Genomic DNA, 16,854 nt, shown 5'->3' on the forward strand with positions numbered 1-16,854 from the left:
TAATGAAACAGTATTCCCAGCCTTAGGGGGAGAGAAAGTGGACCCACATAAGAAAGAAATTGAACTCATTTGGAATGCAACACAACTGTTGATGTTAGACCCACGAACAAATATGTGTGAACAAGAAGTTAAGAAAATTGTTCATTTACAAAGTGTTGCAAATTAATTGCCCGATGCATTTGTAGACACAAAGAAGGTGACAAAATCACATATACCAGCAGAAAATGACCCTGCACGTATTGAAATCCCAACTGGTAATAAGGCCATAGAAAATGAATCTCAGGCACGCAGAAAGCGTGGAAGACCACTTGGTTCAAAAGATTCTAAGCCAAGGAAACTAAAAAGATTGGATGGAATAGAAAATGAGACTAATAATGTTCCCCCGTCAGAAGGTCAACAAAGACCAAATGTGGATGAAAGTAAAGAAAATGATGATAATCCAAAAGGGGACGAACAAGAAGACAATCCTACGGGGAATGAACAAGATGTTCAAAACATCGATAACAATGAAATTTCAATGAATTACGTCTCTACAAAGACTCAGTGGAATAGGAAAGATGTTATCGTTAATGAAACACTTGCAAATTCCATCGCAATCGACATCGTGTCTGATGAAAATGATGTTGAACCAAGAACTGTAGAAGAATGTCGACGTAGGAGTGATTGGCCAAAGTGGAAGGAGGCAATGCTGGCTGAGTTAAAGTCACTTGAAAAACGAGAAGTTTTTGGGAAAATAACCCTTACACCAGCAGGTGTAAAACCCGTTGGATACAAATGGGTATTTGTAAGAAAACGTAATGAGAAAAATGAAATAGTTAGATACAAGGCAAGACTTGTAGCCCAAGGATTTTCTCAAATTCCAGGGATTGATTATGAAGAAACATATTCTCAAGTGGTTGATGCAACTACATTAAGATTTCTGGTAAGTTTGACAGTCACAAAAGGACTGCAAATGCGATTAATGGATGTAGTGACTGCGTATTTGTATGGGTCACTCGATACGGACATTTACATGAAAGTCCCCGAAGGACTAAAACTACCAGAAAACCACAAGCCTAGACAACTGCTTTCCATAAAACTAAAAAGGTCACTTTATGGATTGAAACAATCTGGTAGGATGTGGTATAACCGTCTGAGTGAATACCTTATGAGAGAAGGATTCAAAAACAACCAAGTTAGTCCCTGTGTTTTCATAAAGCGATCACAATCAGGATTCGCTATCATTGCAGTTTATGTTGATGATTTAAATATCATCGGAACCCCAAATGAACTCGAGAAAACTGCAAAATACTTGATGAAATAATTTGAGATGAAAGACCTTGGGAAAACTAAATTTTGCCTTGGACTACAAATTGAGCACTTGAGTCATGGCATTTTTGTCCATCAATCAAACTACACAGAAAGAGTTTTGAAACGTTTCTTCATGGACAAAGCAACCCCAACCAACTTCCCAATAGTTGTTCGTTCTTTGAATATGAAAAATGATCCATTCAGACCCCGAGAAGAAAATGAAGAGATTCTGGGTCCAGAAGTACCATACTTAAGTGCAATTGGAGCCTTAATGTACTTAGCTAACAATACTAGACCCGACATAGCTTTCTCTGTGAATTTGTTAGCCAGGCACAGCAATGCACCAACATATAGGCATTGGAAGGGAGTTCGACACTTACTCCGGTACCTACGAGGGACACAAGACCTTGGTTTATATTACCAACCAAAACAAGATGCTGCTCTCATTGGGTATGCAGACGTTGGATACTTATCAGATCCTCAAAATGCCAAGTCACAAAATGGATATGTATTCACTTATGGCGGCACTGCAATATCATGGAAATCAACAAAGCAGACATTGACCGCGACATCATCAAATCATGCAGAGTTGATAGCCCTCTATGAAGCAGGACGAGAATGTGTGTGGCTAAGGTCGATGATCAGTAATATCCAAAAGGAGTGTGGAATGAACGCAATAACAGAAGACCCAACCATCATCTTTGAAGACAATACAACATGTATCGCTCAAGTAACTGAAGGATATATTAAAGGAGATAAAACGAAACATATTGCCCCAAAACTGTTCTTCACACATGATCTGCAAAAGGACGAGGAAATAAATATCCAGCAAATTCAGTCTTGTGAAAATCTTGCCGACCTTTTCACCAAATCACTTCCTTCGAAGAAATTTGAACAGTTAGTTCACAAAATCGGAATGTGACATCTTCGTGAACTATGCTGAGATCAGGGGGAGTATTATATGTACTGCACTCTTTTTCCCTTCGATCAGGTTTTTATCCCACCGGGTTTTTCCTGACAAGGTTTTTAACGAGGCAGTATACCAAAGCATATAATACAATAATATTGGTGTACTCTTTTGGCTATGGGTCTTATCCCATAAAGTTTTACCTAACAAGATTTTTAGTGGCATTCAAGGGGGAGTGTTAGAAGATAAGTCTAATAAGTGAATGCCAATTATTGATTTGATTACACAATGCTCATATAGGTCCAAACACTTGTGAACTCATATGGCTCTATGTGAGTAATTGCTGTATTATTAGTGTAACTCATGGCTATAAATACAATGCCATAGAAGTAAGAATACGATGATAACACTACAACAATTTCACCCATCTTCTTTCACTCTTTTACTCCTTTTATTAATCAAAACTTTTCTATCCGTAAATTCTTTTAACAATTTTAATAATTTTTCAGACAACTTAATTATAGAACCTTCGCAAGTAAAGCCTTGAAGAAACACACAAACCCCTTTCTTCTCTTGGCAGACGCGGCGCTCGGCGAAACGGAGACGACCGACGAATTCGGGAACCCATTTTTCTCCCAGACTTAATCATCTGCAATTCTTACTCTTTTGTTTGTATTAACTAATTGCGATTCTTCATTTTAGGTAAACTTATTTCAACCATTTTTTGTTAGATTATATTTCAGATTTTAGACTAGATTTATTCGATTTCATTTTGTTATTATATACTCTATGTTTGAAGACTTCGGTTAAATTAGCAAAAAAATTTAGATCCGAATTTTTGTTGTATGAATTTTTGATTTTTGAATTTTCAAAATCAGGTATTAGAAAATATTTGAAAATTAATTGCGTTGAATTTTTTTTTGGTTGTAGAAATATGTTAGGGATTGCGCGGCGAAAAGCTGTTCGTGGTGGTGTTTCGGTAAAATTTTAGAACAATTTCTTGAATTGATTGTAATTTTTTAAAATGTTTGTGTGATTTTTGAATTGATGGAAATTGACGTTGTTGTGATGTTATTCAGGTGCTAGGGCGTCAAATTCAAAGGAATTCTGGACCATCTGCTCCAGCTTTCGGATCTCACGGCTATGCTACTGCCGCGAAAGAGGTAGTTGTTAGATAAAGCTCAATTAGATGGAAATTTGTGTTTTTATTGGTTAAGTTGATGATTTCAGCTGGAATTTCTGTTTTCTTTGCTGAGTTGAGGATTTTAGCTGGAATTTGTGTTGTTTGAGTGTGTTTTTCCCTAGTCTGATCACCTTATGGGGTGCGGTTTAGGTTGCGAATGTGAATGTGGATGTTAATGTTTTCATGTAGTAGTCATACTGTTATTGACTTATTGTTTGTGCCAATTTTTTTGCTGTGTAGATTGTGAATGTATGAAAGCAGCTTGTCTTTGTAGTCGAAACAGGGCCTCTTGTTATGTGACCTTGTGTATGTCATGTTGAGATGTATGAGGTTGAGGGTTTTGTTTTTATTTTGTGTTTGGAGCAGTGAGTGCGTTTTAGTAATTATTATAGTTCTCCTGATTTTGTAATTCCAGAACTTAATCTATACTTGTCATTGTTTTGGATGGAAAAAAGATTTTTGATGTTTTTTTTGCATGCTACAATTTGGGATTGGGATTATGTATCAGTACAAGAAATGATGAATTTGATTAAGTTAGTTGTTATGTATGATTTTTCTTTCAAAATTCATGCCTAATACCTTTTCTTTTTATCCTTATACCGACACAAATACTTTGTATTATACAAGAACCGTCTATGTAGTACACACACCTTACATTCTAGGGAAGCATGATGCTTTGATTTGATGGCCAATAGCTTGTGCGAATATTGGCCATTAAAACTTCAATTTTGCTAAGATTTTCCTCTGCATTAGGTTTTGTCTAGTTGACAACCATCAATTAGAATTGTGTATAGGTTAATTTTTATCAGCTTCAAACCTATCCTTGCTCTAAATATGATTTTCATAGCCCAAATATCATTCATGACCATTGTTTATAATATCATTCATGATTTTGATCTTGTGAAGCATTGCTAGAGTAACTATTTTTCATTCTTTATTTTAGCTCAACAACTCTCTTTCTCCCTCAAGAAGGAAAAAAAAAAAAAACCTCACATACTCATTTCCGAGTCCAATTTGCATGACTATTAGGGTTGTAATCATCCTGGCTTAAATATAAACCCTCTTTCACAGGTCAGTCTATAAGCAAGATGTCAAACATGTTTCCTTAGACCTGAAATGTTCAAAATGAAGCACTTTTCAACCCCATCTCCTTTTATTGACTTGATTTTACTAATGACTTCCCAGTCTTCAATGAGATTCTTGGGGTGAATTGGTTTGTCACCCAGCAAATAAGCTGCATGATCCAATGCTTATTCCCAGCTCAAGCTAGTGAACATAATTAAATCAGCCTAATAAGAATGCAAATGCACCATAACAAAGCGCGACAATTTAAGTTTGCCCATCAAAGGTGGATGCCTTCACTCCCCATATTTTTTCCCTCTAAACAACGTTTCAACAAGAGCATCACACTCAGCCGCCTCAATTCTCTTTTAAGACAAAGTAGTCCCTACCTAATTGATCTTATCTCAAATTAGAAATGTTTGGGATTCTTATATTAGCATCATAGCGTTATGATAAGTCGCTTACTTAAACTAGTGTAATATTTACAGCAGTTCTATGAAACTAGTGTAATATTTACAGCAGTTCTATGAATAACATCAATTACACAAGAGGACTAATGTTATAGTCTGTGCATGTTGAAAGGCACATCACAATGATAATTGGCCCTTCACCTTTGGCATCCTTGAAAAAAAAAAGTGACTCCGCTTTTTTCCCTACCCAGGACAAGTATTACAAGCATGAAAACAAACTTGTTATAATTCTACTCTTTTAGTCACTTGATCTTGGATTGTTGCCTGAAAGGCTATCTTCAGCTCTAGGCTAGGATATTTGTACTTCCTAGATATACATCACTGGCTGGATAAGTCTGAAGTCATTTTGCAGCATTGATTGACATTTAACAAGCTTCTGGAAAGCCTTATTGGCAATTTTTTTTAATCATCAAACAAGGTTCAAATAGCTAAAGATCTTAATATTTTATTCAATACCTTTCAAATTAGTACAGCTTGAAATATGTACATTGTGCTTCCAAACATTCTCCAGTCCCTAATTCTTTCTTTGCAACTAGGTTCTCTAGTCCACATATTGCCATATTGGAAAGGACAGCTCCAGATATAGTATGATTTCCAAATAGACTGGCTAGGGCTGTGATAAAGTCTCTACTGTCTTATACTCTTACCATGTTTTCTGATTTTCCATGCTCAGCTTAGTATGTAGTGACATGATTCAAGAAGTGAGATAATTTCACATTTATCTTGCAAAACAGATATTCAGATCTCTCAATTTATGTGGGTGGTTATAAATGTAAAGTAGCTAATCACCTGACTGCAATATTGATTTATTGGTGTGGTTGTGGTTAATATAATCTTATTTTCTTAATCCTGACTAACAATTCATTTATTAGCAGAGATTTGTTTGGATGATTACTTAGCAATTCTTATTTGCAAAATGTGCATGTTATTGTGTAGACTTTGCATCTCAGACAAGGATCACATCTCGTCAGGATTATTGGTTCACATGGGAATTTGGGTATGTCTTCTTACAATCAACAAACTAATTGATTATGCTAGTATGATGCATGTTCTGAAATCTAAATCGTCCTCCAAACTTATCACAGGTTGTCAGGCTAGTCTAAGGTCGCTAAGGTTTGTTTGTCGCTTTGCCTTAATCATTCCTTTACCTATTCTTACGAAAAAAAAATAATATGTTGCTATATGAGCTGATGTCAGTTCATCCATGACATTTGGACTTGGCTTATATTTGTTTATCTATGTGTGGATCCGCAGGGAAGTTGGATCTTGTTTGCAAACTGGTCCTTCTAGGCAAATATGGAAGAGGTCCTACTCATCAGAAGGTGGGATAATGTCTATTTAGTGATCCCTGTGGATAATCTTTGCACCTAGCTAGGTGGTTATATAATCAAGTTTGTTATTTCCAATACAGGTGATGTTGTGGAAGCCGTTGTACCTTTCATGGGAGAGTCTATTACTGATGGCACTTTGGCTTCATTTTTAAAGCGTATGTCTTTATGATTTATAATGTTTTGCATTGCATGTGAGAAAAAGTTGAGTTAGTTGGCCAAGGAGGCTTAGGTTCATCTTTTCTGAAAATTGTATCTCATGCAACTCATTATTGTACTTTAATCAGATCCTGGAGACCGTGTTGAAGTTGATGAGCCAATTGCTCAAATTGAAACAGATAAGGTATATTTTGGAATATGTTGCCACCTTGTTTCTGTAATTTTTCACTGATTAAAAAAGGGGTAGGCTAATTTTTGTATTTTATTAGGTCACTATGGATGTTGGTAGTCCTGAAGCTGGAATCATTCAACAGGTATGTGAATTAGTCTCAACGATTATTCTATTTTTCTTGGGTAATGCTCTGGTCCTTTTTTGAACACTGCACCCAGTTGTTGACTAATGTGGCTTTCCTATAACTTTAGCTTCTAGCCAAAGTTGGTGATACCGTAGAGCCTGGCACTAAGATAGCTATCATTTCAAAATCTGGCGATCACGCACATGTAGCTCCATCCGAGTCACCAACCAACAAGGCTGATGCAACTAAGAAGGACAAGACGGATGAGAAGGTAAAAGCTAAAACTCCTGCTCAAGAAAAGCCCGTGTCAGAAGATTCTGCTCCCAAGGAAAAGCCTAAAGCTCCTTCTCCACCATCTACAAAACCCTCACCTTCAGAACCTCAACTACCTCCCAAGGACAGAGAGAGGAGGGTAAGTGAACTCTTTTGACAATCATTTGGGATGGTTGCTTGTATTCGTAAATCTTTGACGATTGAATCATTGATTTAGAAGTTCATTGTTTTTTGAACTTATGATTTATTCAGGTTCCAATGACAAGACTAAGAAAGCGAGTTGCTACCCGTTTGAAAGACTCTCAGAACACTTATGCCATGTTGACTACTTTCAATGAAGTTGATATGTAAGCTATTACTTTTCTGATGTAATTAATTTAAGTTGAATATATTGTTTAAAGTTTGCTAAGTTAAACCATTAATTTTCTTGTATATTATAATGCAAGGGGGAAAAAAATCTGAAATTTACTGTAAATATTGAAATAATAAGTATCTAGTTGATACACTTCCAAATTTTAAGTAATTTTGTAGTGCTCTTGTGCTGAAAAAACCAACAGAAATGAAGTATGGTACCACAGAATCTCTGATTTCGCAGCTGGAGTTATCATTGTAGTTTCTCCTCTACCATTTTTAAAACTCTCCTCATGACATGATTAACATCTACTGCATAGATGAGTTTATAGCAATGGAACTTTCTTCTCTGGGAATTTCATATACTTCCTCTGTTCTTTTATTATTGCACCACTTGCCTTTTAAGGAAATTTCACAAATATTGCACCATTTCCATTTAAAGAAACAAAATATGTGTGTTCACACTGTAAATATCCAATATACCCTTACTTTTAACGCTTGATTCTTTACTTTATGTTTACATCACATGGCCTTATTTGTACTTTTACCCTTCTCTCTCCTCATTTTTCCCACTACCAAAAAATGTGAGCCCAACATGTATGGTGCAATAATAAAAAAACGGAGGAAGTACTTCATTGGAGTAACATCCATGTAATTGGTTGTTGTGTACCTGTGGTAACCAAAAACTGTTGGTACAGTAGTTATTTTGTTGGCGTTTTAGAGGTGTGTACACACATTCTGGTGTCTAAATTAACTCCTTCCTCCACCGAGAAAGTTTCATTCAAATGGAATGATCACTGGCTTTTATAGCAGCGAGTAAGTAGTATTTATGTGCTTTGGGATTTAATAAAACAGTTTTAGTTAAGAAAATTAATTCCGAAAATTGGATACATTTTGATGTATAAAATATATAAAGGAATATCAAAGAAATATATATTCGTGCAGACTTTTCACTGATTAGTGTGATTACCAATGCTTAAAGACTCATTTTTGTTTTTACACAATCCAATGTAATTTTAACCATGTTTATGAACAGCTCAAATTAGAAGTCCATCTTTTTAAATAAGCTGTAGTAGAAGCTTATTATCGCATCTCTATATTGAGAGTGTAATGTTTCGTCATTTAATATGCCTAATGTGGACAATATAATTTTGTTAGGACAAACTTGATGAAGCTGCGCTCTGATTATAAAGATGCCTTTGTTGAGAAGCATGGAGTGAAGTTGGGATTTATGTCAGGATTTGTCAAAGTAAGTAATTTTCTTTGTTGTGGTTTTTTGCTATGTGATTGATTAGAATTGCTAATGCTGTTTTTTGTTGTTGTGATTTATAGGGAGCAGTGAGTGCACTCCAGAGCCAACCTATTGTTAATGCTGTTATTGATGGGGATGACATCATATACCGAGAATACATTGATATTAGTATCGCTGTGGGCACTCCTAAGGTCTGTTTTTGATCTATCATATCTAGTATATTCTTATATATACATTTTTTTTTAAATTAAAACCTGGAAAGAAAAGATATCTATACACTTAGGGAACCAATGAAATGCCTTTGTAAATTTGCCACAAATTCCATTCTTCTAGCTATTTGTCAAACTTGCTGATGGACTGGACGCTGTGGATACCTTATGATATGAATTGGGTTGTTTATATAAAGCCAAATAATAAGTGAATTAGATTACCACTCTTGATTTTTTACATGGTCTATGGAGTAGAATACAGTATGGAAACCAGAAGAATTCTCTTGTAAGTGATGTGTAAATCATAATCATTGATTGAGACCACTATTCTAAATTATACATTTGTTGTCGTTTCTCACTCATTTAGTCATTTTTCAGCTTGATGAGAAAATTAATATTATCATGACCTTCATTGAGTGGTTTACCATGTTTACATTCAGATGAAATGTATTGAATTTGTATATACAATTATTTTCGCGCATATGCTGTAAAGTCATGTGGAGTTGGCTTATTTGGTTTATATGATTTTTCTTAGAGTTAGATGTGCTCATTTATCTACTGTTAGTTACCCAAACATTTAGGGTGCCTTTTCACGACGTCAACTGAAGTTATCTCTAACTTGGATCTTGATGCTGATTTATTGCTTCTAGGGTCTTGTGGTACCTGTTATTCGAGATGCGGACAAAATGAACTTTGCTGATATAGAAAAAGGAATCAACTCTCTTGCCAAGAAGGCCACTGAGGGTACTATATCGATTGATGAGATGGCTGGAGGATCATTCACAATATCTAATGGTGGTGTTTATGGAAGCCTTCTGAGTACCCCGATTATCAACCCTCCACAGGTCAGAGGATTTCTCATACTATTTCATATGTATTGGAGAGTAATGCACAAACTTTGTTTATTGGTCTAATGTTCTTCTTTTCAATTTGGCAGTCAGCAATATTGGGCATGCACTCAATTGTGAACCGTCCAATGGTGGTTGGTGGTCAGGTAGTTTCACGGCCAATGATGAATGTTGCTCTGACATATGATCACAGGCTGATTGATGGGAGAGAGGCTGTCCTCTTTTTGCGCCGTGTCAAGGATGTGGTGGAAGATCCCAGGAGGTTGCTTCTTGATATATGAGAAAAGAAATGTGGTTCCGTTTTTCAGTCATAGTAAAAATAAATTACCATGTCTTGTAATCACATAATTTTGGGGGTCAAGATCTTCCCTACCTTTTACTTATAACTGGCGCATTATGTGTTTGGTATACTTTCTCAAGTACCTAGGGATGTAATTGTAGACTCCCTGGCTCGATTATTCTGAAAATTTTGAGATTTTACTCTCAGGAAGAGTACGATACACCCTTAAAATAGTTTGTAATTTTTGGGGAATAATGACTACTGAGTTGATGATTTCGCTCTAGAATTGATGAAATACTTGTGTCTTCATTTCAACAGCGTAATTGTGTGTGGATTTTATGGCATGTGCTTTTGAGGAAGGTAGACTGGAGTGCACGAACTCTCCTTCCCTATATGATCAGAAGAGTGCTCAGTAGAGTACCGTTGCGGCGTTGCTCCATTCTTATCGCACTGATTTATTATTAGATGACATATTATATGGAGTGAAAGAAGTTTTGCAAGAGGCTAGAGGCTAGAGGGAGTAAGGGAGTGTGGTTTTGGTTGCTAACATAGACTCAGAAACAATCAAACAAGTTTTGGTTTAGGGGTAATACAACTATACAAGACACTATTAATCGAATTTATTTTTGAGTTTTGATCTTGAAATATTTTGGATTGTGAATGTGAACTAGTGACTTGCAAAATTTTGTGGGTTCAAGGTACGAGTAGTTTAGTGCACCCAATAAAAAATAAGTGAGGTTGGGACTGATAACCAACGGGTCGGGTCTAGCACAACATGGCCTAAAACCATTATTTACCCTAAGTTTAGCCAAAAAAAAGGGTGTGGAGAATAAAGTAACAATGACAACAAATGCAGCGATCTGGGGAAAATAGATACACTCAAATTTTCAGTCTTTTTATTTTTTTTTTTACAGACAAATTTTCAGTCTTTCTAACACCAGAAAAAAATAAAAAAAAAATGAGAAAAGATCTTCCCTTTCATTTTCCGATCAATCATATTTCAAATTCCACAAAAATATTTTGGAACCATACAATAAGTTGGTGGTTTGCATAACCCCAACTGATCCTTCTTCTATCATCTCTCTAAATAATTGTCTAAGGTTATTTTTCTGGGATTTTCTTCTTTTTCTTTCAGGTTGCACTATTAATTTCACAGGCAATCATATTTGCCTTAGAAAAGGTAACTTTATTTATTTATTTTTTGTTGTTTATTTTTATTTTGTGAATAATTTTTGCCAATTTTTTTATTGCTTTAATTTTTACCATATACTCAATTTGAAATCATATATTCTTGACTTAGAATTGTTTGTTTTCTTCATTACCCATGCTTTGATTTATTTAGAATTATTTGCCATTTCCTTAATTACCCATGTTTTGATTTATGCCTTATATTTTCTGTTAAAGTTGTAGTCTTTTGTAATTTTTATTACTGTATAAGTTTTGATTTGGGTGGAGTAAAATCTATACAATGATATATGTATTGTGGGTGCAAATAAAATGGCATGGCAGTAGGAGTTTCTAATTGCCTTCCTTTATGAGTGACTAATTCTGGGATAATCATACACTCTAAGGACTATGTATAACTGTATTACAAGCTACAATTAGAATTATAAAATATTATGAATATCATGGTTGAAAGCTTGATTATGTCATGAATTCCTAAATTGCTCCCTCTGTTACTTTTTAATCTTTCCACTTTGACCATTTTTCTCTCATATCGAAATGTAAAGATTGAAAAATGAAGAAGGGAGTTGTATCTTAAATTTTTAGGGGATGGATTTTTTTTACTTATACTAAGCGTCTTTGTTCTTAGGGATGTATATATGAAAAAACAATTTAACTATACTAATGTTACTTATTGTAATATGGAAGCACTGGAGTTTTCACAGGAAAGTGTCTACCTGTTTTTTAGAAAATATATCTGATAATTGCTTGATGTAAGAAAATTGTAGAGCAGCTACTGTGCATTTTGGGTCCTGAATTTAATCTGAGATGATTCAATTATACCAGGTCAATCATAACCAGTAAGATAAGGCTTTGATTTGAAGTTCATTTTAGTCGAATGATTTGTGGAGTTGCCGGAAACAGTATGAATCAATGTTAGATGATGAGGAATCTGTGTCAGTTTTAGGATTGTCTTTAAGATTAAACTGTAGAGGACTTATTAAATCTCATTGAAAGACAACTATATCTAATGGTGGAATTCGTTGTTAATTTTAGGGGTCCAGAGAGTTTGGGTGATCTGGTTTTAAAAGAATAGCAGCAACTTATGAAGACATCCCGTGTTGGTCATGCTTAATGAGTGCCTAACAAAATGAACATCTTAATTTTTGGTTCCAAGCAAAAAGTCTTCTTTCCTAATAAAAGTGATTGCTGCTGTTAAAACATGGTGTTTACATGTATGCTGCTTACCTAACTTATTGTCCCATGATACTCCTGTGTGAGAGATTGATGGTGTTCGATGCAGCCATACCTTTAGTTACTAGTCACGAGCTGGGTTAGTAGCCCTTACAATTTTGTATGATTCAGTAATTTTCCCTTGTGACTCATGGCTTGCTTTAGTGGAATCATTCCTGAAGTGTGGATACGTGGATTTGAATGAAGAGGTCATTATCTACATAACTATATGATTTAAGGTTTTCTATGTGAGCAAATAGTACTAGTTTAGCAAGGTCTAGCAGGATAAACCTACAGAACTGAATAAAGTTACAGCAACCATAAAACCTTGGTATGAAATCTTCTGTGATTGACTAAGCACACAACTTACACTATAAGTAGTGCCTTTGAAGAGAAGCACTACTTCAGTCGCAAAAGGCTTCGAAAAGCAGGTGGTAAAAGATAATTTTTCTTGGAAGAGTTATCTTAACAGAATACACCATTTATAACGGGAATTGGACAATGTTCTGTATATTCCAGTTGTTTGGTGGATAGGGAGCCTTGCCACCCCCTAGACCCCTAGCTTTGATGACTTTTTCCTCATAGCATGATCTGGCATTAAGCTGATTTCTGGATCTCATAAGGATACAGACCTAAAATTTGCACATTACTTGTTAAGAATCAGAGAAATTCCGAGTGACTCTTTACTTATTCTGGGAATTACTCTATGTGTGATTAATCTACCCACCATAATAACACTTGCATGAAGTAAGGACTTTAAGAAACAAACCTATAAACTTTTGTGAACTTTAAGAAGGACTTTAAGAAACTATTAGTGTATGTGGTTCTAAAACACTTTTGGTTTGGATTGGCAATTTGCAGCTTGAAGATATATATCATGGTTCAACCATGCTGATGGTGCATGCTGGGGGAGCTATTGGAAACTGCTTGAGTTACGTGGATAGTAATATATTTCAGGAATTCGGCCTTCCTAAGACTGCAAATGTCATACCATTGCTCAGTCCTCTAAACTGTCCTAGTCAATCAAGTCTTTCCAATACCGAAGGTCTGCGCAAATGCTTTCTTTCCAGACAAGGGTATGGACGATTGAAAGGCTGCTCTCTCTCTCAGGACACTCTTCCCAAGAGGTGGCTGGTATGCATAGCTGATTTTAATTTAACAATCTGGTTTTGATTGTTGACATACATACATATTTATGTATCACTTGTTGCAGTGCCGGTCTTCAGATCCAACTTCATCAGATGATGAATATCGTTCATCAACAAATATTGCTGTCAGCTTATTTAGACGGTACAGAAATGTGATTGATCGTGGTGGCATTGATAATTTAAAGGTTAGGAATTCCTTTTAACTTATATTTTTCTTCTACTTACATTGCTATACTATATTCATTTTCTATTAAGATAGTTAATATTTTCTTTGAATTTCCTTTTATGCTTTTATGATATAGGAATTCATTGAAGCTGGGGTGAATGCATATGCATTAGGATGCACTGATGAAGGTTTGAGGAAAGAGCTGGCAAATATGAAGGAATCTGGAGTTACAATAGAATCAATGGAAAATTATGGAGGAAGTACCAGTCTGAAGTCTAAAATATTATCTGAGGAAGTGAGTTGTGCGTACCATTGCACCTTGAAATGCTATATATATCTTAAAATGAGTGGTTGATGAATTCTGTTGTGTTCTGGAGTCCTGTGATTTTGCTTTAGAATCACTTTTACTGGCTTCTGTGGTTCATATGGTGCTACATATAGACCCCTTAAACAGGTGGAGGAGGTTAGTTATGGTTTAGTTAGTTGTGGTTTGGATCACTTGCAAGTCTTGGACAGGACCCAAAGTTTTCAATTTAAGGTTGCTTCATGTCAGTTTGAAAGATTAGAAAGAACTTAAAAACCCCTTGTACAAGTGCCTATTATGTTACCATTTCTCTGCTTAAACTTTTGTACAATTAAACACTAATTGTAAATTAGAAAATTAACTGCCTTTGGTGTTCCAACATTTTAACTACCTCTCACCCATTTGGTCAATGCAAAGTGTAGTATTTCCTTTATGGTAATTAATGTACTGACTAACGAGCCTATGAAAGTAGCTTGGCTCTATCTTTCAACTCAAACACAGAACACTTTGGGGCTTTGAGCTTTACCTCCTACTTTTTGAGCTGTTTAGCAATGATCAAATATAGGCCCTCTCATTAGTATTTTATTTGTTTCTAACTCAAAAGTTATTATTCTCTGATCTATATGTTATCCTCTGTGTGTGTTTTTGACATTTACGTGCTCAAAACTCTGTTATCTGATTATAAGTGACCAGTAGCCTTGCTGCCCACCTCTTGCCTAAAAGGCGAATTTTTCTCTCGCCATCTTGGTCATTTTGTATTTTTGAGCTGGGATTTGTTGACTAGTGCTCTTTTTTTGTGCATATTTAATGCAGGTTGATGAGTGTATTCTTTGGTTGAGCATTATATTCATCACCATCTTGTGTACACCACAACCAACAGTTGTTAGATGGTCTGCTTCACCTCCAGTTTCTGAAGATGTATTACACCTGTGGAAAGGCTTTTGTGCAATCATTGCAAATGCATATTATATGAGGGGAATGGCTTGGTAAGTGATACCTTTTATAATCTATTTTAAAGATTAACTATTCATCATGTTGAGTTGTTTTTGTACAATGTAGTTGGGTTCGCCTAATACATTTGCTCCTCTTCCTTAGTCCACAATCTCCACTGATCTTATTGTGTTCTGAAGAATGATTTCATATGCTGAGGAAACTTTGCCTATCTTGGCACTCTTTTCCCGGTCAATATATCCATTGAACTATTCATCTTTCTTGTGAATTTAATGTTGGTATACCTTTTCTTTTTTCCTCTTCCCTCTTTAGAAAACATGGAAAATGTTATGTGGTTTGAGATCTACCTCAAAGTGAGCTCTTTTTCCTTTGTACGACATTACTTTAAAAAAAAATTCACTGTAACATAGATCCAGGAGGCCAAGCATCATATTTGAAACTGTTAAAGTGATTTTAAGTCTTAAATTGGTTGTCTCTCGAAGGAGGGAAGATTCTCTCCAGTTACTATGTGAGAACTTTCGACAAAAACTAGTTTCCCAATTTCCCTAGTAATTGGATTATCAGTTACTGAAGAGAATCCCTATCCGTCCGAAGAGGCAAAGACCTTAGCATTGCTATACATTGGCCAAAATTAGCAAACATACGTTTGTCAAATCTTCTATGTAATCCATTTGCTATACATTGGCCTAAGTTACAAGAGAAAAACATAGTTCCAATTTTAGTAATGTTGCATACTTGTGTAGTATGCTCTTTTCTCACTTTGTTCCATATATAGTGTTTACTTTTCTACCAATAGATGATTTTATACTATGAAGTATAATTTTATTAAGTCTCCTTTTTTATGTTTGAAAGGCTTCCTGTCAAGACTCTTCAGTTAGAGCAGATGGCAGTGGCGGGGCATGCTGAGGAACCTTCTGTTGTTGCAAGTAGAATGCGTTTGGTATTCAGTACCCTTGAGGTGAGTCTTCATATTCTCTTTTTCCCTTTCCATAGCTGCCACTTTCTTCATTGTAGAATGCCTTAATACATATTTGTTGTTTGTTTCATTACATTTTCTGTTGTGAACTTTTGCTAGAAAGCATACGAGTACTTAACATGCAGAAGTTGTATGAACTATTTTTGGTGGTAGGATTTTCTATGGAAAGAGCATGATGCATTTAAGTTCAATGTGATAGCTCATTTTGCGCTTATCTTTATCTTCTTGATATGAGAATATGATTACTCGTAATATGAAAGGTTTAGAGCTAGTGGCTATGGGGTAGAAAAGGTTTAACCATTTAAGTAAGGAGCCTGATAGTGATGAACCCTGCCTTTCTCCTTCAGTTTAGAGACTTTTGAGGACTCTTGTAGGTTTAGGCTGCTTTTCTCAATAAAAATAATGTTCAGAGAATTCTGTCTATCGTGATTTTATGTTAATCCGAGAATTCTTAGCTCAAGTGCTGGTTAATGCAGGTGGTTAGTCCACAGTGGCCTCAGGCATAACTCTACATCAATTTTGAAGGTTGAAGATCTTAGTTATCTGTTCATAGTGGCAAATTTGCAGTTGTAAATCATATATATGTATCATGTTGCTCTATAGTGTACGTTTCAAAGAATCCTTCATCGATCTATATTATTTATTTTTTTTCTTTTTCAATTGCTTTTTGAGTAATTCAGCACTTTATGGGGGATGAATTATCACTAGTTTTAAACAAGAGAACAAAATTCGACAATCTGCTATCTGCTGATCATAAACAAGCTAAAATCTAGAGTTTTGAGAAGCTTATAAGGCAGCTCATATTGTAAACTACAATAATTTGAAGAAGTATATGCATAATATAAACTAAATTGAGAAATGTCGATCTAGGCTTTTATTATTCTTGAATCTTATCACACTACTGATATTGATGTTCAACATATGGAAGAATAATTCTTCAATTGATTTTCTTCATCTTCTTGTACTTTATACTAACTAGTTGTGACAATTAACCTATTAATAAA

At 35.3% G+C, this 16,854-nt stretch overlaps 2 protein-coding genes across 2 annotated transcripts; both read left to right on the forward strand.

Annotated features, from left to right (window-relative positions):
• The first annotated feature begins 2,716 nt into the window (after positions 1–2,716).
• LOC110731316 (dihydrolipoyllysine-residue succinyltransferase component of 2-oxoglutarate dehydrogenase complex 1, mitochondrial-like) lies at positions 2,717–10,223 on the forward strand. Its single transcript, XM_021911167.1, has 15 exons — positions 2,717–2,899; positions 3,128–3,176; positions 3,277–3,360; positions 5,849–5,909; positions 5,998–6,025; positions 6,167–6,234; positions 6,324–6,398; positions 6,528–6,583; positions 6,669–6,713; positions 6,823–7,107; positions 7,221–7,315; positions 8,478–8,568; positions 8,652–8,762; positions 9,431–9,625; positions 9,718–10,223. Exons 2-15 carry the CDS (start codon positions 3,132–3,134, stop codon positions 9,907–9,909), a joined length of 1,431 nt encoding a protein of 476 aa, XP_021766859.1. The 5' UTR covers positions 2,717–2,899; positions 3,128–3,131; the 3' UTR covers positions 9,910–10,223.
• A 521-nt stretch (positions 10,224–10,744) lies between these two features.
• Positions 10,745–16,510, forward strand: LOC110731317. Its single transcript, XM_021911168.1, has 7 exons — positions 10,745–11,088; positions 13,167–13,439; positions 13,519–13,638; positions 13,756–13,914; positions 14,737–14,909; positions 15,727–15,832; positions 16,327–16,510. Exons 2-7 carry the CDS (start codon positions 13,194–13,196, stop codon positions 16,354–16,356), a joined length of 834 nt encoding a protein of 277 aa, XP_021766860.1. The 5' UTR covers positions 10,745–11,088; positions 13,167–13,193; the 3' UTR covers positions 16,357–16,510.
• Positions 16,511–16,854: the final 344 nt, after the last annotated feature.

The sequence above is a fragment of the Chenopodium quinoa genome, unplaced genomic scaffold (assembly GCF_001683475.1).
Source record: "Chenopodium quinoa cultivar QQ74 unplaced genomic scaffold, ASM168347v1, whole genome shotgun sequence".
Lineage (NCBI taxonomy): Eukaryota > Viridiplantae > Streptophyta > Magnoliopsida > Caryophyllales > Amaranthaceae > Chenopodium > Chenopodium quinoa.